The sequence below is a fragment of the Monomorium pharaonis genome, chromosome 6, assembly GCF_013373865.1.
Source record: "Monomorium pharaonis isolate MP-MQ-018 chromosome 6, ASM1337386v2, whole genome shotgun sequence".
Taxonomy (NCBI): Eukaryota; Metazoa; Arthropoda; class Insecta; order Hymenoptera; family Formicidae; genus Monomorium; species Monomorium pharaonis.
The window spans coordinates 1,632,340-1,656,239 of record NC_050472.1 but is presented as its reverse complement, the minus strand read 5'-3'; the positions used below and the strand labels follow the sequence as shown (position 1 = coordinate 1,656,239).

The window sequence follows — 23,900 nt, the reverse complement described above, 5'->3', positions numbered from 1 at the left end:
ATAATAACTAACTGTAATACGCATGTGTATATATGTATAGGTACATAATAACTACAATATAAATATCTAACCAATGTTTTCCAAAAAATTTTTTTTAATTTTTCTATTCAATATTCTAAAATAATAAAGATAAATTCTCTTGTTCGAGATATAAATCCTTATCCTATATATTATCAATTTGTTTGGTGAAATCAATTGCGACAAACACAGTGTATGGTTTGGAAAAACTCTTGTAGCATACCATCGATTGAATATGTTCAATCCAGAAAAACATTGAAGGGACATCAATATTGAACATTCGATATTCAAACGATCGTAAGCTGCTATACTTGGTACTATCATCGACGGTAAGATCGCTCGACAAAATCGCCGGGACGCGAAATGGCACGATGCAATAACGCGATACGACGCACTCGTTAGAAGAATAAATCGTTCGCATTCGCAACACGGACAATCCCCTCGTTCGCTTCGGTTAGCAGAATCATGAAAAATGCAAAAATGAGACGAGACGAAGGCAAATGAACAACTGGGTTAATCTCAAATGTCAACCGGAATTTGAGATGCCGTGTCGATTGGAAAGCAAAATTGGAAAAAAAGAATGGCCGAGTTTAGGGATAGAAGCAATGTGAGCCTTTCGTCCAGAAGGACGAAAGAACGGGCCTTGGTAGCCACGTAACTCGGACGACAAGAAGCCAGTAATTAGAACTCGAATCGCGGGCAAGAAAGATCCACCTATCCCAGCCTGTCGTCTCGTAAATGTCTTCGTGTTGGTGTATAATGGATGGATCCTTTCTATACGAAGGCGCGGCTATTGATTCTGCCAGCGATTAAAGCCGCGGACGCGTCTTTGTCTGCGGACGCGAAACCTCGATTATTCAATGGCGCAAAAGTCATGGACTTTCGTCGCTAGACACAGACAGCTTTCTTTTTACGTCCGTTCAATGTTTTAAATATAAGTGCTTGACTGTCGGCGTGATTAGAGCGTGTCCTGTTTGTCTGAATTAAATGTTTAATCGTCTTCTTCCCGCTATACTCGAATACGATCGAAGTTGTTCCACTTTCGACTCTCTCGAAAGCGATGCACATTGCTTCTTCGGTGTTTGGGGCTACTTCGACATTTGGGAAAATTGGATATGAATATTCATTTCGAGTTTCACACGAGTCGGATTACTTAAACATCAGGCATGCTTAATTCCACCCCAAAAGGGGGTTTGCGGGATTAATTTAACTGCCTCAGCAGAAACATGACCTCTTCGTGAGGACAAAAGGGACATGTTGAAAGCGGCCTAGATCAACAAAGAAATTGTAATTGCAACTTAGATTGCACACGAGAAAGATTCACAAAATCCTTCGAGTAGGTCAGAATATAAAGGACCAACCATGTAAATACGATCTACTTGTAGGTGGAAATGGATGAATAATTGAAGAAACCGGATGCTTTCAAAGTCCTTGCATTAATCGAGTTCTTCCGATTAGAATAGAGAAAAATAACTGTCTCATATTTATTATTTAAACGTATGTAAAACTACACAATATAAAAAATATAAATAAATAAATAGATAGTTAGAAAGACACAGCATCACATACGAAACATTTATGTATGGATATAATCGAATGATACAAAGAACATAATGTAATCAATATTATTGTTTATAATAATTAATTCAAAATACAAACAATATGTTATTAATAGAGATATATGTTTCTCGATATAATCACATAAATTTTAGACTATAATCACACAAATGTTTGTCTAATTACTCAACAAATTATTTAAACTTATTCTTTCTAAAGAAAAAAGTTAAAAAACACTTAAATATTAGTTACTGTCGTTCAATCAATTCATCTCTCAAACTGGAACGTAGAGAAAGTATTTATTTTGTGAACAATATTTTTTCCCTGCAATCGTTTTCAACAAAATCCACTAGAACATTCAGTGAACAGCTCGTACTTCGGATCGACTGGAGAAGCATGTCAAGGGGTTTAAAGAGGGAAGCTGCTGCGTCGAACAAGTACGAGAGCACGGAACTTCCCATCGGTGCTAAATTATGGATGGTCCCAGTGGGCGCTGGGCTCCATAGAAACTCTCATGGAAGTGACAGGGTCGCCCGCCATCCATGGCACATTCTCATACGACCAAATTTACTTGCACCCAGAAGCTAGCTACCTCGTACTTTCCTCCTCGATTTCTAACTTTCGTAACCGCCAAGTAGTAGCCGCGAATTCCATTACAACGGAAAGTAAATCGACAGTTAATTCGCATTGATCATCTAATTCAAATTATCAAAATAATAGTTTAATACAGAGTAACAATGTTGTAAAGAGATCAATTCTGTATTTCTTTTATAAACAATAGTTTTATATTTTTGCAAACTTGTGTATGCAAATTATTCGATTTACTTATATTAAACTTGAATAAGATAAAATTATTAGAAATAGTTTAATTAAAAAATACCTATCAGAAAAATAAAAAGAATAAAAGAGTAATATATATAATATATATAAAATGTATATTGCACACAATGTGCCAATAGAATATTGTGATAACAAAGAAGTATTTCGAGAATTTGAAATGTAAATTTGAGCATTTAGATATTACGCATAATTGTTACACATGATTGTCATCTAACCAAATGTTAATCAGATCTCAGAAACTCCTAAGCGAGAACGCTCGAGGCTACGCTCCGTCTCAGGTTCCCTAATAATCGATATGTCGCGTTGTTAAGAGACTTTCACAAGCAATATCGACAGTTGCTCATCTGAGACCTTCTTAAATGGCAATTGCGAATAAGTATTCCCGCAGGGAAGCGAAAACCGAGGGAAGCAAGGGCACCGATTATTCGAAAATATTCGCGACATTCAATTATCATGTGACGCGCAACGGAGAATCGCGGGGCGTCGTTGCAGCAGCCTCGTGCCATCGACTAGGCGAATATATACGTATAGTTTAAAGCGCTTTTAGTTCACCTCGGATGTTCTTCCCCAGGGTATTTTCCCTGCGAGCTCCTCATACTTCCACCCTCATGCTGGTATGTCGCCACGAAGGTACCTCAGGGCTACGCATAGTTTTACAAATATTCCACTCCTTGCCGGTGAACCGTTAATATTCCTTGCGGGAGAGGGGATGTGATATAAGCGCGCATACATGCCTGGGAATTAAAATTGTTCGGAGAAAAGATGAAGTCGCGTAAAAAGCATTTTTACTTTAAAAAAAAAAAAAAAAAAAAAAATTATCACACACGGTCTTGAGAACTCGATAAGATCTCCTTTTTCCCCGGTTCGTCCGTTCGCAGATCTGTCTTACAATTTAGATCTGTCAAAAGTCACGAGTAATAACGACTTCAAATGTCATCGTCCTTAATTTTCCTCAATCCGGAGCGCGGTCGACTCTCTTATCCACAACCGCGTTTTGTCATCCGGGGTACATAAGAAATGCCATAAAGCGTCGTGCTTGTGAGAGATGACTGATGGAATTAAAAAGTTTTCCGTCGGGACGCGTCCGGAATTAGCTTCGTGGATGTGCATCATGGTGGGGGAGGAATGAGACGAAAAGGATAGAGACGAGATAGAAGGGAACGCGCCGGAAAACTGAAGGAACGAAAAGGGGAACACGATTGTATTAAGCAAATCGCGCTAGTTCAAGAACTTTGTTTAAATCGGATGTGAATTATGAATGATCCCGTTGGGTCGGCGGGCCTACCGGGAGCTTCGGCCGAATGACAGCGACGCCGTGTATTTATGGCACCCCAGTGACGAGACTTGGTTCCATTGATAAATCTGCGACTGTGCGACCCTCCTTTTTTTTCGTATTCCAACCGATGTCACCCTCCGGCGGCAAAGATACACTCAATCCATCCCACGAAACAAGCTAATTCCCGAGACGTCCGTTCTGATACACTGCCTTCTTGGCTTTAATTCCCCAAAAGTCTGTCGTTTAATTTGGTTCTTATTTCCGTAGAAATGTAACTCTTAATCTTTTTTAGCTCTTTCCCTCTGTCTCTCTTTCTCCCCGGAAACTCTCTCTAACCGAAGAGAAATGTATCCGTTTTCGTAAGAGCCTCTGCACAAGAAGTTTGTTTTCAAGGCGAACGCTTTTAAGCCAAGGATCAGTTCAATCTTATTATGATCGGCTTATTTAACTTTCTTAACTGTAAGTGGACGCGTTTCAGGAACAACTTTTTTCATGTTAGGCAATGGATTAGCGCATAATTAAATTTTGTATACCTTTTGTAATCTTTTTTTGCAGCAATTAAACTTCAACGGAAGTTACATTCTAGATATATGCATAGAAAAAAAAACCAACTTTATCGTTCAGCATCTTATTTCCATAGTTTTTACTTCGTTAAAACACTCGTGTAGGATTACACGATAGACAATGGTCAGCGCTACACACTCCCGCAAGGCTACATTCAAACCGCAGAAGTAAAACATCACGAATTTACTGCAGTTTTTCCACCAACGGGATTTCCGGGAACACCGAAAAGTAATCCAGGAAATAAAACCGAGCGGTACGTAAAGTAAAACTTGACGCCGTGTGAAAGTATACGTTGCAAAAGTCCTACGCGTACAACCAAAGAGAAAAATGCCGTCGCCGGCTCGAGTTTTCTCTAACGCGCGAAACACTCGAAATAAAACGCGTCAGCCATTAAAAATGCGCTTCCCAAGGATGGAAAGGCAAGGAAAGTTGCAGACATATTTTATTTTAACTCGCCGCGCTCGTTTTTCAATGCTTTGTGAAAGGAAAACTTCAGCAACCTGACACCAGCCACGGCATACATGCACAGTTATCACGATTTTTCCATATTCATATTTCTTCGTCGTTTCATTATGATTCCGTGTACAAAACATATATTTCAGTACCCCGACGCGGATGATCATAAAAACTTCTACTGCTGAGAGCTGCACAACGAAAAATATTTTTTAATCTTGATAATCCGGTAAATTTTCCAGTTATCTTACTATAATCAACTGCATATTCGTAGTTACGTGATTACGTAACTGTGAATTCATAGTTTTCCAAGTTAATAATATCACAGCAAGTATATACAATTAAAACTTATAATCTTCTCAGTTAACTAGAGAAGCAAAGTATGTAAAATGAAAATTACACACTTTAAAAATTTAAACACACACTTAAACTGCCCTTCCTCAATCATAAAAATGATAAAAAAACAGATGTATATTATAGATTGCATAATTAAATTTAAAATCTGTATAATTCTTTCAGACTTGTTTCTTTTAGACTTATTATTTCTTTTTTGTCTCTATCAATTTGCAAGTGATGATTTCTCAGTAATGTATTAATAAAAAAGTAAAGAATTAGATTTCTAGAAATCAGCGTAAAAAACGTGAGGACGACGAAATAGGGGAAAAAACAGCCAGTCGTGATTCAAGACGCCTAGCGTGCTATTTCATGCACAAGAACGTGTGCGTGAAAATGGCCAGAATTTTCCTAGGGAATAATTCAGCCAAACGGTGCCGCATGGCTGAACTTCGGCGAATGGAAAGGAAGAAATCCGAAATGTAGTTTCGTGCCAGCGCGCGGGACATTGGACCCCTGCCATATTTTTTAATTTGACGGAGTGTTTTTGTCACATTCACGGCCGAAGTTCACGACGATGCGCGTTTATATCGGTAACGCTTGCGAAAATCCGGTATCATACACACAAATCTGTGCAAGAAAGAAAGAGATAGATAGATAGACACAGAGAGAGAGAGAGAAAGAGAGAGAGAGAGAGAGAGAGAGAGAGAGAGAGAGAGAGAGAGAGAGAGAGAGAGGGAGAGAGAGAGAGAGAATCAGTGGTGCATTGGAGTGATTAAGCACAGATTCAAAATTGACGGAATTTCTCGTATCACCGCTTCCGCCATTAACGAGATAGCTCCAAACTTCCTGAACTTGCGCTGGTGGAGAAACTTCGCTTTTCACAATCCCATTTAACCCTTAACAAATTAATAGTACTTTCTACAACGTTATATTATATGATATTATATTATATTATCGTAGAATAAGATATGTATTACATAAATAAATCAACTAAAGAAACGAGAGAGAGAGAGAGAGAGAGAGAGAAAAAAAAAGATTTTTGATATTTAATTTCTAACAAAGTTGGTTATAAAAAATAAAGATTCAATCACATTATTTTAAGGAATTAAAGTAAAAACGAATATATGTGCTATTATTTACGGTATAATTCTATTAGCATTTAAAACATCAGTAGATAATTAATTTCGAGACTGCTTTCCGACAAACGAAAGATAGATAAACCCTATTTTATTTGAATAACTAGCTTTGGCAGAAATTTGACTTGATCTGTATAAGAGCGTCGTTACACAGAGTGCATTTCTCAAAACTATAGCGAGGCCATGCAAAAGTGCTTGTATTTACACTGTCTTTCGCACATTACGATCAATGATCTGAGCCTCACAAATACTGATGTAACATGTTCTGATGCAAAGGAGTCGACTATCGATTCTGTTGCACCGACAAGAAATAATTTGCTTGAAAGTTTCAAAGCTATCCTAATACCTTCATTGGTAACGTCAACAACAAACATAATTAGCAATTATTTTAATACTATCAAATTAGATTTTCCCAAAATTTACACGAATGTCGAATCTACTCGTGATATTCGTAATAAGTTACATTGTACCTTAATTTGCTAAAACCAGTATTAATATAACAACTTTGTACAGTCTGTGATGTTAATTATTCAAATAATAAAGAATAAAAAACATTGCAAAAGAACAAATAAAATATAGGTTAAAAATTTACTGCTTTATCAATATTATTATAATTTCTAATTCTTTTGTTATAATATTACGTTCCCACGTAATGTTGTTTCCAATACTTAAAACATCTATCTCTGTACAAACGCGCCAACAATAAAAAATTGCTGATATCAATTTCAATTTGACCAGATATACAGTGACAAGAAAAGCATCGTTGATCTCATCAATGTAGCGTTTGTTCACGTAAATTCTGTCACTATAATCGTTTCCGGCGCATGGCAATCGTTGCCGTTTTGTCTAACTGGTATTTTTCGAAACCATATTTTCTACTACCCTTTCAAGAACGGTATTTTTATAGTCGCACACTAGCAGTTCCGAGCAAAAACAAATTTATCTATCTATCTAACTAAAATCCATGTCAATTTTTATCTCATTTAAAGTATCTTTTTCTGATCATTGCCGTACTCAAGATTTGTAGTCCCGTTACTTAATTCTCTTTTTCCGTTGATCGCTCTCCTTTTGCCACTTCTTCGCCAAATCCTTCCCATACCGTTCCGCGAATGTAATCTTCCTTTCAATACCAAGCGTCCGTTTATCTAGATACGCCTACATCCTTTTTCCTTGATGTCCGCGCTTTAGAATTATCCGATAAGTACAAGATGCGCCGATTGAGAGTGACGGTTCTCAGATTGCTTCCCCTTTGATTAATCGTATTTACTATAAGAAACGCGAAAAGAGCCAGAAATAAAATGCCATTTCAAACGGTAATAATTCGTTACCTACAAAGCTTAAATTGTTCAAACTCAAAAAAGCATTTATTAATAGATATTATAATTATAGAAAAGTTAAATTTATTAATAAAATGCTTTTAATTTTAAAGCTCATCTAACAACTTAAAAAAAGCACTTTGCGTAATCCTCTCTCTTTTAGTAATAAAATTACAATAAATTTAAAAAATTCTTAATTTTAATAAAAAGTAAAAAATGTTTTTTTATTAAAATTGAAAATTAATTTGCTAGAATGCACTTTCAAAGTAAAAGCTAAAAGAAAAGAAAGTATAATTCTTGCTTCTAACATTTTCATTAAAAAATATTATAATCAAGTTTGTTAAAGCATACGTTCGGAATAAACCGATTAGGGTAGGCAGAGTAAATCCGCACGACTAATCGTACTTACATTCCTCCCGCATTCAATGTTTAGTTGAACCCAGATGTCAATTACAGCCTGAGGGTGTAATGCCTGAAATCCTTTAACCGAGATTTCCCTAAATATATTATCGAACTGTAAAAGGACAAAACTCTACAAATGAGTTACGGATTCGACGCCATTAAAGCCACGCGGCAAACTGAATCCAACAACTGAATGAAACTTCGCGAGGCTTGTAGACCGAACAGTCTCTACAAGTAATTAGGTTTTGTCTTGTCCTTATCTGTGTACGATCCCGCATCTTTGAGAATCGACCACACTGCGATGTCTGGCGCGCACGTGCTTTGTTATCGGGATAATAATTCCACACGAATATCCTTGTAAAGGGAGTACCGCGGTGTAATAACAGAGTGCCGTACGAACGGCAACATCTACATCTTGCCTTGCGCCCGACTTGTATTATGCACGTAAATACATAAGCCAAATTTAGTTCACGTAGCATATAATCCAATGTAGGAATCTATTTATCATAAACCGTGTTAGAATTATAAGACGTCTTTGCCTCGAACCTCAACTACTGCGACGAGATGAGATTATTTCAACAGAAAACATGAACATTACATTTATCCAGTATTACATCATTTTTCTTGTAAAAGTGGTACATTATTTAAATCCTTCAATTCTTTATATAGGTTACAATTTCTGATCCGAGAAAATCGATCGCATGAAAGAAATGGGTTTGCTAATGTATCTAAAAATTTCGCTGGATACAGATTTAAAAATAATACTATTAGAACATCGAAATAATTATGTAGAACGCTCAAACTGATTGCTAGAATGTCAAAATTTTTTACAGTATCCTTTTACATGCTTGAACGTCCTTTATAATTATTTTAATGATTCAACAAAATTATTTTGAGGTCTATAACTAAATTTTTAGATACTTTGGTAAAATCGTTCTTTCCAGGTGCAAAAATAAATTTCTTCCGAATAAATTTCTTCTTACATCGTAAAATATCTCATACACTTATTCAGGAAACCTTTGAGAAAACGGACGTACACAATTCAACATAAGTTATGGTGCAAGCTATTAATAAGTAGCTCCGATATGCTCGATACGTCATATTTCATTAGTTTTTGACAGAATACGACGGTTTTTTTTTCCTCTCCTTCGGAGCAAACTCAGTCAACTTTATCCGCGAATAGGCAATTCATTCGATAGATGGCTCGCAGAGAACACGCCTGTGAGATGGGCAGAGTGGAATTATTATTTCGAAACATTTGCATCACAAAGTGCTTTATCGTTCGCCACGCCGGCGCTTGTGAAAGGGAGAAAAATAAAGCCGTGCGCGCGTCATGGTTCCGCTGTCTGCAACACTTCACACCGAGATGGCACTGGACCGTTTGCATTCGACCCGAGCTCAACTCCGCATGAAAAATGCATCCGGCACATACCGCCATTGCGACGGACCGAAATTAACATCTCAATTGTGCACGAGCATGTTATAGATTTCATTAACTGGCTGTCCTTAAATGGGACTGTGGTGGATAAATAAACACTCGATTGATCGGAGGAAACTGATTCGGTTTGGGAATGACGATAGCCCGATCGCGCAGTACTTGGTAACAGTGATGAATCACTCGCGAATTTTAAATGTGACTCAAATATATGTACGTATACATATTATACATGTTTTTTATCTTTTTGTATCGAGAGATTTTCTATGTTTGTCTGACGAGCGCTTGTCCTATCCCCTTCTCAAATCGACGTGCCTTGATCTCAGGCTTGCAGATTAATGTTTGAATTCATAGCTCGAACAGATTGATCGTTCGTGAACGCTTCAGGTGAATTTTCGCTGCCAATAATAAGGCAAACATGACATATCAAAGTACAATATTTTTTACTCTTCCTATTCCTACGTAATACATGTTTCCGATTTAGGAACATTACATTTTTCTCTATTCACGAGATGATGTATTCGGTAAACAAACACTACAAAATACAAAAAATTTTAAAAATAAAATAATTTTAATACAAGTATAATAAGATTGATAAAAGAATTTATCCATAAAAAACAAATCTTCAAAATTTTTATAATTATAAAAAAAATAATGTATAAAATTTTCTTACTATATGTGAGATAAATAATAAACTCCTTTGATATTTCCGCAATAGAAAAATTTAAAAACCAACCAAAGAATCTGCCTTCAAAAATGTAATACAGTGAAACTGGAACATCTTAAGCTTTCTTGTTTAGGAATAATATTTGTGAACAATTTTTATATATTCATAATCATAATGAACATGAACAGAATAAATATATAAGATAGCAGATACACTTGTTTATTACAAAAAAGAATAAACAGAAAATTTTTTGACTAGAAAAATGCCTGTTACTTCCACTAATTTCGCTTATTACGATATAAGTCACTTTGAGAGGATAATTTATAAAATATGTATGGTGCTTTGAAATCGGTTTAACCTACATTCTCGTAGTGCATCACTAGGTCAAAGTGCATCACCCTCGAAACGAAAAATACGGTCAGTATGTATTTTCTACATATATATTGACCATGCAATCGACGCAGAAACCTATAATTGAATCAGTTCGTTAATTTTTCCACGCTTATACTAAAACCTATACGCATTATATACATTTTCATTTGTTTAACTTGAGAGAATCATATACCCGATCTTATTCACTGAAATATTTTATATCTCTCTTGTATATGTGTATAATCGGATATTTTTTGTGGCAACAAAAATAATCAGATTGTAAAAGATAAAACAAAATACTGAAAGTAAAACAAATCGATATATGTGTATGTATGTGTGTATATGATCAAATTAATAAAATATTTATTTGAAACAAACGTTAACATTCTTGCATTAAATGCAAAGAAAAATATATATATACATAAAATGTAAATCTAAGATTCGATTAATTGCGTATTTATATTCATATTATATCTTATCAATATTATATTATTATTTTTCGCAAAAAAATAAATTATTTATCTGACCTTATGACTTTATTGTAATTTCTCTGATTGCATCGTTAAATAAATTTAGTGTATTTAAATATTGGACACATGTGGCTTGATTATGTACGCGTAAGAAAATAGAGCAATATACGCTGGGTGCGGTTCACTCGACTATGGAGCGTAACACCACTACTTCACAGTGAACGGCCAACTCGGTCGCTTTAAACATTGTCCGCAACTACCAGTATTGCCCACGGAGTAAAAAAAGCTACAAGCAACCAGCCTGCTTCCTTTGAAGAATTAACGTCTCGGCTATACGCTTTCCGATTGATTGATCCGTGAACATTTACTTTATTATTCTGGATTCGATATATATACCGTTGTTTTTCTCTAATGGCAAAAAAAGATATATAAATATATATTGTGTGTATGTATGTGTTTATTTATTTATTATTGCGTCCATCTTCTCTTCTTTTTTAGATCGCATCTTGAAAATCTAATAATAATGGTATAAATAGTAATGAAATATCAAAATCTAAGTTTTCAACAAGTCATTCCTAAATGACCACGTGTATAACTCTTATTATATCATTTTATATCGTAAATTATGAGAATATTAAAATGGAATTTTTTAACAAGAAAATGCGAGGATATCTATTATTTCGCAACTTTCCACATCAAACTAAAGTTAACTTGTTATCTACAATTACCAACAATTACATTCGCACTGTAATTATTGGCAATTGTATATAGTTACCTAAGCATGTATTATCACACGCATCTTTTACCTTGAACATTCTTTTCTCATCACTATTTATCGCTATGTGGAAAATTTTCCAAATTAAATTTTCCGTATATTAACGTATGCAGGTATTCGCGTACGTTCGCATAGAGAACTAATTTCATAACGTGATCCGACATAAAAGCTTAATTATAGCGAATATAAGAATCACAATAATTAATTTTATACGACGCTAACGTTTATACGAATTACACGATAAGCGGTAGCTTTAACTGACAAAATTTAACTTTGACAAAATTTAAAAATAAAATACGTTTTGTTTTCTCGACGTTTTTCAGCGCGTAAACGCATATCTGCAAATTTCAAAAATTGATTCTCCGCTATACCAGCAGCATTAGACATTCAGCAGAAATAAACGAGGGTAGAATTGCTCTTGAACCGACCGCGGCTGAAAATCGATCCTTGCCCTGCGGTGTTCTTTTTTCTACATTCCTAAATTTTTATATCGCTATTTACAGTAACCTAATTAAATACCTCGTATAATTTAATGGTGGTTCCCGGTCAACGAAATAATCTACCCTCCGGTCGCAATTGAGTGTTAAAATGTAGAAATGGAGCTTGAAGAGTATCCCTTTCTCTTCTTGGGTCGCTTCATCCCTGAAGCGCATCGGCACGATAATGGAACTTCACGCGCGACCAGTTTGTTCACGTATTTTTCCCCTTTACGCATCGATCTCGCTGATAATTCGCATTTACATCGCAAAAGCCAGCCGTTCCATTTGCTATTAGAAGAATGATAATTGACGAGAATTAAGCGCGTACAGCATAAAATAAGAGAATTATTAAGCGAAAAATTAATCCTTTTATTTCACTGTCTCTCATTACCTCTTGAAAGAAAAATATAAATTTCTACACGACTTATTTTGACACAATTACAGATAATTTTATTTTTCAGTATTACTACTTAAAGCTCTTCAATTCAGGTAATTTCATTACTGCAATATTATTTAAGACTCGCTCTTTAATCGTTTATAGAGCAGAAAAATCGATAGCGTTCATGTAAAATAATATCACCGGAAGAATATAAAACATATATGGATCAGATAGGTGCATTTTTCCTTTGTTTCTTCTAACAATAAGTTGTAAAATATATAGTGCTTACCTGCATATTAACGAAAAAATTGTGGAATAGTAAACTAATACATATTGGGATTTTATGAAAGGTTTAGTTTCGTTATTTTTTTCTATTAGTTACATTCATAGTCAGATTGTTTTGCAAATTTACTAGATTGCGCGTGCCGCTATCAAAGAGCTTAAATGTTTAACAACGTTATAATATTGATAATATCAAATATTAGTCAACAATTAGTGTCGATATTTGGTGACCTAACTTTCACGAACCCACCAAAAGGAATTACTGTTATGAAATAAATATGCTGCTTCGAATGTTCTAGCAGTTTGCATATCCGATATCAGCTCGCGCTTTCGCGTGTTCAAACAATATTAATGTTACAAACGGTTTCCGCGTTCGGCGGCGCTCAATCGACTATGCCTATCGGCTACCAATTTATTCAATCGTAGCCGCATCTATATGCAGCAATCAATCAAGAAACAAAGAAAGTATTCGCAAGGGTCTTCGAGAGAATCGCATTGCAATGAGAAAGAAAAAGAGGAGAGAAAGAGACAGAGAGAGGCGAGCAAGTGCAATGAGTTGCAAACTGAATACAACACGACAGAGCCGGACATTAATTCAAATGTAAATTTTATCCGGTAGCACAAGCGTCTGCCAGATACGATCATAAATTTGAATAATATCAATATAGTCCCGATCGCTAAATCATACGCCGTCAAACGTGGGCAAGACGATTGACTGACGATGACAGTTTTCCCGCATCTAACGGCGCTTCTTGCAACAGCTCTGTACACATGTCACCTTCACTTTGATTAATCTAGAGTTAATTTTTTTTAGAAGAATATCTTAAACACTCATTACATATGATAAACTTTCACTTTCAATATTATTAATTTGTTAAAAAATAATCACGATAAATTTATCTAAGAATAATTGTCACCTATATTTTGTGTACGTGTGTATGTATGTATCAGTAACATGTACAATGTAATTTTTTTTAACAACATAATTATTTTAATAAAAATAAAATTATTTTTGGATATATATATATATAAATCAAACCGTTATACATTAACATTAACATCAACAATTATACATCAGGATAAACTTGAATCAATGAATTCATCGTCATAGGATGACGTCAAATGACGACGCTTCCGCAAATGCCGACGCGTCAGCAGGTTTCGATTGCTCGTATTTCCATAGAAACCTGAGTTCGTTCAACACGCCGGAAGTATCGCGCTTCATCCGGAAGTGTCACGGCAAGGACGAAACGACTCGGTAGAGCCGTCGATGAAAACTTTCTATCCCGCACTCATTGCCACGATACTCGTCGAAAATTGAAAAAAACCATAGTCCTGCTGTCGTCAGTAGTTCCGACACGGAAGCGTCGACGAGAAACCAACGATTTTTCGCCATCATTTGTACAAGTTATCGCAGCCTTTGTTGGCTAAGAGTCGTTCTTCAAAATTATCAGGTGAAAAGGAAACGCCGCACACCAGCGTAGTGCGCACACCGACAATATTTCGCGTTAACGCTTCTGGTCACGGTACACAGTGAGTGACCATATAAAACCCAAAAAGGGAAGCGAGATGGCAAAAGAAAAACAGGTTGAGAGGGAAACAGAAAGAGAGAGAGGAGAGAGGAGAGAGAGAGAAAATTCGTGACACAAATGCAACCGGATTTATTGCGCATGCAGGGACGATGACAGAGTGCACTTTAAATCTTGCCCTAAATCGAACCACGGATAACACATGCAAAGGTGTATCATCGACCTAAAAACTCGATCGCAACCGCACTATGAAATTTTTTGTAACGACAAAAGTAATCAGAAAGATGTCAATAATGAATTCAATGGTTAACTATCGTTATTTTATCAAATGATGGTTTACATACTTTACATGAAGCAAAACTCCAATTTTCTACTTTTGTAGCAAAGTTGGAAAAATTTGCATCATGCGCGCAGATATAATTGAACTCTTTGAAATTTCACAATTGATATAGAGATGATGGACATAGTCATATGCTTTTATCAAAACAATAACCCGTAAAATACAAAATAAGAAAGCATTTATAATTTAATATTGAAAAAAGATGCAGAATGTACGAATTTGCCTTCTATGTATAGCTATCAATTTTTTGTTATTTGCACGATAAAAATAGCGGTATCATCAAGTTTTGTATTCTTCAGTACTCTGCAAACATTTCATGTTTACAATCTAAATAAGTGGTATTCTGTGGCATGACACGTGTCAGAAAGGAAAAAGTATGATGCTAGAAACTAAAAATTGTACATTATTTCTGTGACATCTTTTGATGCAAGCCATCCTTTTATCGCGCAGAAAGACAGTGAATACAAATATAAATAGCAGAATTTTATTATTTCGTGTCAGCCGAAACTTGTCGCTTTTCATTACACGCTTCGAGCGCACATGTCTCAATGTCGAAATGATAGTGATACTTCAAAATTATCACTATTTCTGTTTCCGTTGTGATACTGCAAAAATAAAGACCTAGCTTGGGTGTGAAAGCATAATTTCACTTTTAAAGCTTTCAACATTCCGTACACCATAACTCACGCATTTTTATTTCTTGCTATTATATTATTAATCCTGACAGGAATAAAAGAAAAATTTAATATTTACCATATCATGTACAATGTTAATAGAATAGCAATTCAATATATGCGGATAATCAAATAAAGATTTATGAACCGTTCTACCGTACAACTCGTCTACGTAGATAAAAGTATTGAATATACCGTCATACAGTAATAGATGGATATACAACAGATATTACATATTCACTACATAATATTACTTTTTCGAAAATAACAGAACCGACCGCTCAAACTTTTTGCACTTTCAAAATTCTTTGGCAACATTGATTAAAAGTAAATTCAATTCAAACTCAAATCTCAACTTGAATTTAATCGTGTGTAAAAATGTTAAGTAACATTACGAATGTTTTAATGAACTTTGGAATGCATTTATGATTTTGATTTCAAGTAGTGAGAATCTCGATTATAGTCCCGTTTCAAAATATATTTATTCAAACATTTCTAACTTAAATAAACATAGAGAACTTTCTTCAGCAAATGTAAAGTTTATTAAAAATTGTTAGAATATTAAAAACATTGCCTAGAGGACTAATGTTTTTATTAAAATAATACTGACAAAAAGTTTTAAATCATTTTACGTAAACGTATTTAAAATGTAGCAAGTTTTCACACAATACGTGTCGTAGATTTTAATCAACTTGATTAAATATCCAATAATATCGTTATCGTCTCATATGGTTGCACACTAATGTAATATCTCTCGTTCAGCACCCAAAAATATAATCGTGGTAATCATAAACAAAATATAAGACAATTTTATCATATAACAAACGTGCAATTTAAAAAAAAAAATAACTCCAGTTAATTCAGCCCAATTTCTGATTTCGTCGGAAAATTTATTATTAAAATTAAGTCTTTTTATTTCGTAATACCTCGTATGTAGGTAAGTGCAATGTTAATGTAAAACCGAGGAATTGGATTTGTTTTAAAGAAGCACCTGCGGACGATTGATCTGTTTTGGAAAAATCTTAAATCACCGCGAACGTGTAAGAACCGAGCGGGCGCAGTGGAAGTAGAAGAGGGAAAGAGAGGTCAGACAAGCGTGGCAGGACTACGCCCAGGCCCTCTCCACCCCTTGAAAGCACTCCGACGTTTTCGCACGACTCCGTAGGAGCTTTCGGGTGGCTTTTCCTGAAGAAAAGTTTGGGGGAGGAGGCAATTTATCCTTCGCCTCGAGTAAGGACACGGTCGTCGCGGAAAAATAACGTCGGCGTGTATTTAACTAGAGGGCTTGAGCTCGATCGATCGATCGTTCATTTTTTCTCACGCGAGTTGCTCGGAGTCACTCGTAAGTGAAACATATGGGGCCTCGTCTGGTGTTTCAATTGAAATTAGAAGAGCGTTTAATTGATAATCAAGTTATAACAGCCCAACAATCTTTTTCGTGACATAGATCATCATCTTAAGAGAATAAAAACGTATGCAACGATAAGTGAAAACGATCGAAATAATATAATTTACCAATCTTGATCGAGCAAAAACAATCCTACGTGTTGTAACAAATAAAAAATCTGGAAATTTAAAAAAATTAAAAAATTATTTTTCATTATATAAAGTAATGCTATATCATGTAAATTATCTACATCTGAAGTTTCATCCAGTTCCGTAGCACAAAAATCCAAGAATTCTCAAGCGTTACCAAAATTAACAAAAATTAAGCACGCTTAATAATTACTATTAACGATAACAATAAAAACATTTTGAAGCAAATCTTTCAAAGATGTGTTCAAAAGAAACCTAATATATAAGAAGTTTTTTTAATACATATGAATTTATCGTGTGAGTTTATTGACTTATAATTTAATTTCTATATTGTTGTAATACAGACTTTTAATAAAAAATTACAAACAATATCTTATAATAAAAATAGATGTTTTTGTTTTTGCAATACAGACAGAAATATTTCTAGTTGAACATATGTCATATATCCAACAATAGATCTTTTCCAAAATAAGATACACGTGATATACACGTTATATAATTTGTGCATATATATTTAAAAAACTGTTTAGCTAAAGCTGGCAATTAATCACGAAAACTGCTTTTTTAACTGGTTGTCAAAATTTTTCTGCACGATTATTGAGTAACTGAAAAAGCAATATCACATTTCGGGCAACGATTAAACCAATTTTTAGATTTTTCTGTCATTACTGACGTTATTTCACAGTAATAAAGCGTTTTTATAACAGCCTGGTGTAAACAATCAAGGCTTGTAGAAGTATCGATTAATATTCTGAATAACTTCATTTTTTTACAATTCCAATTTACTAAAACATAAAAAAAATATTTAAACAGCGTTTAATTTCGATACGCAAAATTCAACTTTTCACAGTTGATTAGCATTAAGCTAAATTAACGCGGAATATAGGCCAGTAAAAAATACTATAAAATTACATCGAGATTGAAATGAATTAAGTGAAGATTACAGACATCGAGTAAGATCTAGACTATCTCGTCGCGTTTCAAAACGGCAATCGCGAAGAACGGCCATTTCCAAGTTACGCGTCACTACGAAGGGAGTGGACGATGAATGTACTCGAGAAGTGTACTCACGTTGCTATCCCGGCGGGTGGGCACATTGCCCGCGGGCGTCGATGAAGAGCTACGCTGAAGGACGAGCTACCGTACCCCGGGCGTCCTATGTATCGAACACGAGGACTTGGCGCGCCGTGCCGATTTACCCGCAGCAGTCCCCAGTCCTCGCCGCGTGGACGTAGCGCACCCGCACATATCCCCGACCTTGTCGTCGTCGTTGTCGTCGTCGTCGTGGTCGTCGTCGTCGCCGTCGTCGTCGTCGTCGTCGTCGTCGTCGTCGCCGCCGTCGTCGTTGCTGCTGTCGTCGTCGTCGTCGTCGTCGTTTCTATCGTCGTCGTCGTCGTCGTCGTCGTCGTCGTGAATGTGGTCGTCGTCGTGGTCGTCGTCGTCTCCGTCACCGTCGTCGACGCGGTCGTGGTCGCGGTCGCCGTCGCGTACGTATCGTAACGTGTCGACAACTGGTCGTCGACACGCGCCCCGTCAGCCGGGTAATGGCCTTCCAGTAGTTACCCGGCGGTCGACCGCACTGCGGGTACGCGTAGGCGAACGGCCGGCCGGCTGGCAGTAGTAACCCGTAACACGAGGGATCGGTAGACGGCGCACCACCACACCAACACCCACCAGACGCACCACCGACGAATATAGATAGCTCCGAGAGGAAGAGATCCGGACGGCACAACAGCACTGCTTCTAACGATTGAGGAGACGCGCGACCGTTGCCTCCGCTACCAGGTTTTCGACGGCCCGAGGAACGAGCAACTTCCGGGGGCAGCGACAACAATCGGGGCGAGCACAACTGCCATCTTCAACAGCGTCTTCGACAGCGTGGCGAGGATCATCGACTTGGCCATCGTCGTCAACAGTGGCGTCGTCTTGCTCGTCGCGGACGTCATCTTCATCGCCGTCCTTGTCGTCATCGTCGACGTCATCGTCATCATCGTCGTCGTCATCGTCGTCGTCGTCGTCGTCGAATTTCTCGGCAGCGGCGCGATTCTCGTGTCAACATTCGTAGTATTGGCAGCGATCATCGGTAGCACCACGCTCGTCGTAATCGTGCTCGTGGTAATCGGACTCGCGCGCGACCTCCTCGTCGGTCGTACCTTCGTCATGCTCGTAGGACGGGAATTCCGTGACGCTGGCATCCAGCTCGCCATACCCCACGGAATCTAGCGGCCCCCCCTGCCAGCCGCCAGGTCGACGACTGCGGATCCCGGTTACAGCCTCCCGGTGCTGCGCCGATGATCGGAAGTTCCACCCGACAGTGCGACCCAACAACTACTACCACCGCCGCCACCACTATCAACGATGCGGTCGCACCGATATAATCGCGCGCGGCGACGACGACTCCCCACGGTTTCTCAATCACTCTTCTCGTTCTCGCCGGTCTCAGGTTCCTCCAGTTAATTGCGAGCGACGAAGCGGCACGCGCGGTAACTCGCATAAGCGACGGTCGCCTCTTCCACGAGGCCGACGACGATCATTCACCTAGAGAGAGAGAGAGAGAGCGAGCACCCACGACTACACCACTACTACCGCCACTGCCGCCACCACCACCATCACCACCACCACCACCACCACCACCAGCACCACCGGACACCGCCACCCTGAAGCCACGTTGACCTCCTGTGACTGACTTTCGTCTCCTTTGACACACCTTTAACCTCTCTCCCTCCGCTTCTTTTTCTTCTCTATCCTCGAGCTTTCTTCCGGTCGGCTCGCGTATCCGGGACATCTACCCGACCAGACGAAACGCCAGGATCGTCCCCAATCCGGGGGTACATAGCGTTCCGATAAACGTCGTCGGATGCCGCTCGACCTCTTCTTCTCTCATGGTTCCGGCCGTTGTTCCGAGCTTTCGCTCGCGACACGATACACCACGAGCCACCGCCACCGCGCTTCAGCTTACACCGCGCCACCCGCGATTGTTGCCTGGCCCGACATACGGCGCTTCACTATTTCCACTCGCGATCCACTGCCGCCTATCTCGCTCACCCGGCGAATCCGAGCTGCTCAACTCTCCCTCGACTACTCGGTCTTCTCCTCGGTCGTCTCCCTCCTTGGTACCGTTTCACGCGACTACGTGCATGCGTGCTCACGCACGATTACGGAAGCGCCGTGTAGGTATGCTTGTGTACGTGCGTGAGTACGTACGTGCGTATGTCACTCGATCACTCTCCTTTCTCTCTCTCTCTCTCTCTCTCACTCTCTCTCTCTCTCTCTCTCTTTCTCACACACACACATACACGCATACACACTTTTTTTCCCTCTCTCTCTCTTTCTCTCTTTCTTTCTCTCGGTATGCGCGTTTTCACAATCCTTGCACCGCTGCGAGTCCTGCACCAGGAAGTCGTGTCGGTGCAGCAGGCAGGCACTCCCAGGACGTGTCTCTCTCTCTCTGGCAATGTTCCGACCGAGCAACCCACCTTAGCACTGACGCTCTGCCCGTTTCGGGGGGTGTTGTGGCGAGAGCCGTCCCTCCTTCTCTCTTCCTCTCATCCGCGAACTCTCTCTTCCTCGCTCTCCTATCCGCCCGACGAGTACCCTCTCGCTCTTATCCCGGCGTTCTATCAAACTCTCTCTCTCTCTCCTTCTCCCTCCCTCCCTCCTACCCTACGTTGCCTCGTTCTCCGCTCCACGGTTAGAGTCTCTCTCCACGGTTAGAGCCCCGCCACACAAGCTACCCTGCGCCCCGGGAGCCAATACCAACCCATGTGGAAGCCCCGACGCGAGACGTCGGCGATGACTTGCGAAGCCGACCGAACCTAGCCGAGCCACCACCCCTCTTTCCCACTCGTCCTGACACCCTACCGCCGAGGGTGAGCCAACGAGCACCCTACCACGCAGGTGCCGCCCCTGAAAGCTCGCCAAGCCCGCAAAACACGACGACGCGCGACCATGTGGCAGCACCGACAGGCAGAACCGGCTACGGGAACGCTCGAGATGCACCGAGCCCGTACGATTCGCCCTCGATATAACGCGAGACCATGTGGAAACCTCGAGGCGGCGACGGCGCGCCGACAGGAACGTACGCGCGTTCGTACCCCTTCAATCTATTCTCTCCATTCTTGGGTAGCCGAAGAAACGCTGCGAGATGTATTGTTGCTGATGTGAGATCGCGTACGCTCTTGCGACGCCTGTTTGCGTAATTGACTGACGCTCGCGCGATACTACCACCTGCTTCTAATTTAGAAGCTTAGATGGCTGCTTAGATTAACCTGCTTAGATGGCTAAAACTTGTTTGATACATTAACAAACTTGACGTTGTCGTGTCAAGTGTTCCCACGATTTTACGTGTCTCAATATACAATTAATTTTAATAGAATGATTTTGCATAAATGCACCTTCGTTTAATAACAATTTCAGCTACTAATAATAAATTCTTTTTGACCTAGCGAACATTCACCGTTACACCTGTTCTGTTTGTTGAAGAAAATTTTCTAATATTTGTTGTAAAAAAAAAAAAATTTGCATAATTTGTAAGTATAATATATATTAATAATCAAGATTTGAGTATGGTTTATAAAACAATCTGTAATGTAAACACTTTCAATTAGTATCTTTATTGGTATCAGTCATCTATATTCGACACAAATTATTAATATTTTTATTTTCAAAGTTTGATTAAATAAACGTTTGCAAGAATTCAAAAACATTCATTATCTAATTATCTTTCATCTTTTTCACATAAATCATGGATATCACCATCAAATATTACAACATGAAATAGCTGCAACAATTCAATAGGGAGGTGCAATTTTCCTCGTACATTACGTTTCGCGCAAAGGCCGAGTTCCATTACTTGATTACCGGCTTTCCTCCGCGCTCGCGTTCCGAAATAGCGAGGGATGTAAAATAGCAAGGCCTGAATCCTTTAAACACAGGAATCTTCGAAATATGCATTACGCTGTGAAAGGGCTGTCAGTCGTTAAGCTTTACTTTAGCATTCAGTATTACGTAATAAAGCCGTTCGCAGTCAAGGCACGAATGTAGCGTACGCAACATGTTATATCCGCTTCCATCTTTCTTCGGATTGGAAGCGCGAAATTTCCAGATACTTTTCATCGCGGCATCATTGTTAAAAGTAATTCGTCAAAGTGGCAGGAATTCAGGCAGATGATTAATGAGACGTTTATGCGTCAAAAAGTTGGCTGGCTGTTCATGCGGTTCTCAATGGAAAAGACTGATTCACATACGGCACTGAACACGAGATTTGCCGAGAATCGGCGAGTCGCCCTGTATTTCTGTCCTCTCTATTCCTCGGCATATCTCTATCTCTATCGCCCTCGCCTCCCTTTCTCTTGCTCCAGTCTGTATGTTCAGCAACCCCGCGTTCTACCCTCAGCCTCCCCATCGTTGTTCTCTCCACGAGGTATCCTAGTCGATACTGACACTGCTGGTGCGAGGTCGACTCGTCAGAGGGTGCTGAAGGGAGTGCAGAAATGGAGACGAGGCGCGGGGGATGATGCGAAAGAAAAAAAAAAGCAAAGGCGCTCCCCAGTCTCGCCTCTTTTGCCGCTTTCGCTCGAGTGTACACGTTTCATCCGTCTTTCTCGCCCCCCCCCCCTCTCTCTCTCTCTCTCTCTCTCTCTCTCTCTCTCTCTCTCTCTCTCTCTCTCTCTCTCTCTCTCTCTCTCTCTCTCTCTCTTTCTCTCTCTCAATCTGCCTTGATTCCCCTCCTCGCCTCTCTCCCCCGTTATCCCACCGCTAGAATCGCATGATAGAAAACGTCTTATCCGATATCACCGGATGTATCGAACATAACTTCCAGTTCTTCATCTTTCTCTCTCTCTCTCTCGTTTCGTCATGTACTTTCATATACACATTATGCGCGTACATACACATACCTTCGAGTACGACGACACCGCCGCACAATCCGGGATTATTTACGGGCACTCGTTAGAGCTATTTGATGGAATCGTTTAATACAATATTCGATCGCACATATTTTAAGCTCATCTTGTATTCTCACTGGCGACATCCTATATTAGAATCACTGTCGCATTCGATACGGATATATTGAACGTATGCGTTCGCACCATTTCTTGGCCGTATTCCGAATGCTAAATGCGGCTACTTCATTCTGGGGTTTATTTATGCAATATGAATATCAAATTAGATATAAAAATGGAATAAACGAGCCGCCACGCTTTTAACCGCATCGAAAGTCGTATAGGCAATGAAAATATCCTATTCCTTCATTCTTTTGGTTTAACACTTTCTTTCGTACATACAACTTGGAAGTCTATTAATATGGCTGAGCATTTTAAAATCATTAAGTTTAATAAGAACGCGAGAGAAAATTCTTATAATTGCTAATAATAAAACAAGTTAACGATTTAGAAGCGAGTAGAGAAAGATCTGTCAACGGCTAACACACAAAAAAAGAAGTAGATATAAAAAGGATATCCGTAAAGAAGATCTGAAAGCGTTTTCCGATATCTCAAATAGTTTCGAAATAGTTCCGTTCGATATTCTCTCCGCGTTATCGGATGTATCAGTCCTTTTATCTAACTAAATATATGTGTCCGTATATCTTGTTATAACGCGAAAGATATATGAACATCGTTGTCAGAGGTCTAATTTATAGGAGGGGAGGCGGGGGCCGTAATAAAAATCGTACGTCATCGCTAAGATGAAACTGCACTACTTTGTGGTAAATCGAATGTCGCGGAGAATAAGCGCTAATTGTCGACGGCGATGTTAATCGGAACAGAATGTTTCGAATTAACGAAAACGTCGGTTACAGCGAACTGTGTGAGACGACCTCAGATATGTAACAGCCTGCAGCACGCCGGTCTGATAGGGTATGTGTGAGGTATTTCCGGTAGCTGGTATCCACACGGATTCCCCAAAGTAAACGGTATGCGTGAAGTTCTTGTTTCGCGGCACCGGCAGTAGAATTCCTCGAGAGGCCCGGGCGATTGTGCGATCCCTTTGCACGACACACGGATACGTATGTCCCCGGTTTTTCCCGTCGCGCAATTTGATCGGAGCTTACTCGCGAAAATTCG

General features: G+C 39.0%; 2 protein-coding genes across 4 annotated transcripts in view; both read right to left on the bottom strand.

The window, feature by feature from the left end:
* LOC105831718 (acetylcholine receptor subunit alpha-like 1) overlaps positions 1 to 23,900 on the bottom strand; it is a 210,755-nt gene that overhangs the window by 181,315 nt on the left and 5,540 nt on the right. For 2 of the 3 annotated variants that reach the window (XM_036288748.1, XM_036288750.1), the window contains exon 1: positions 17,908 to 18,179. The exons of the other annotated variant lie outside the window; for it this stretch is intronic. The gene's annotated coding sequence lies outside the window, so the exon portion shown is untranslated. Of the gene's footprint in view, positions 1 to 17,907; positions 18,180 to 23,900 lie in introns of those variants that run through there. 3 annotated transcript variants of the gene reach the window in all.
* Positions 18,236 to 22,312, bottom strand: LOC118646254 (integumentary mucin C.1-like). The gene is made up of 2 exons (XM_036288751.1): positions 19,544 to 22,312; positions 18,236 to 19,374 (listed from the first exon to the last, which is right to left on the bottom strand). Exon 2 carries the CDS (start codon positions 19,041 to 19,043, stop codon positions 18,615 to 18,617), a length of 429 nt encoding a protein of 142 aa, XP_036144644.1. The 5' UTR covers positions 19,044 to 19,374; positions 19,544 to 22,312; the 3' UTR covers positions 18,236 to 18,614.

What these genes read in the sequence shown, in the direction of transcription:
- LOC118646254 (XM_036288751.1), bottom strand. Translation starts at nt 19,043, where the DNA reads ATGGCGAGCTGGATGCCAGCGTCACGGAATTCCCGTCCTACGAGCATG.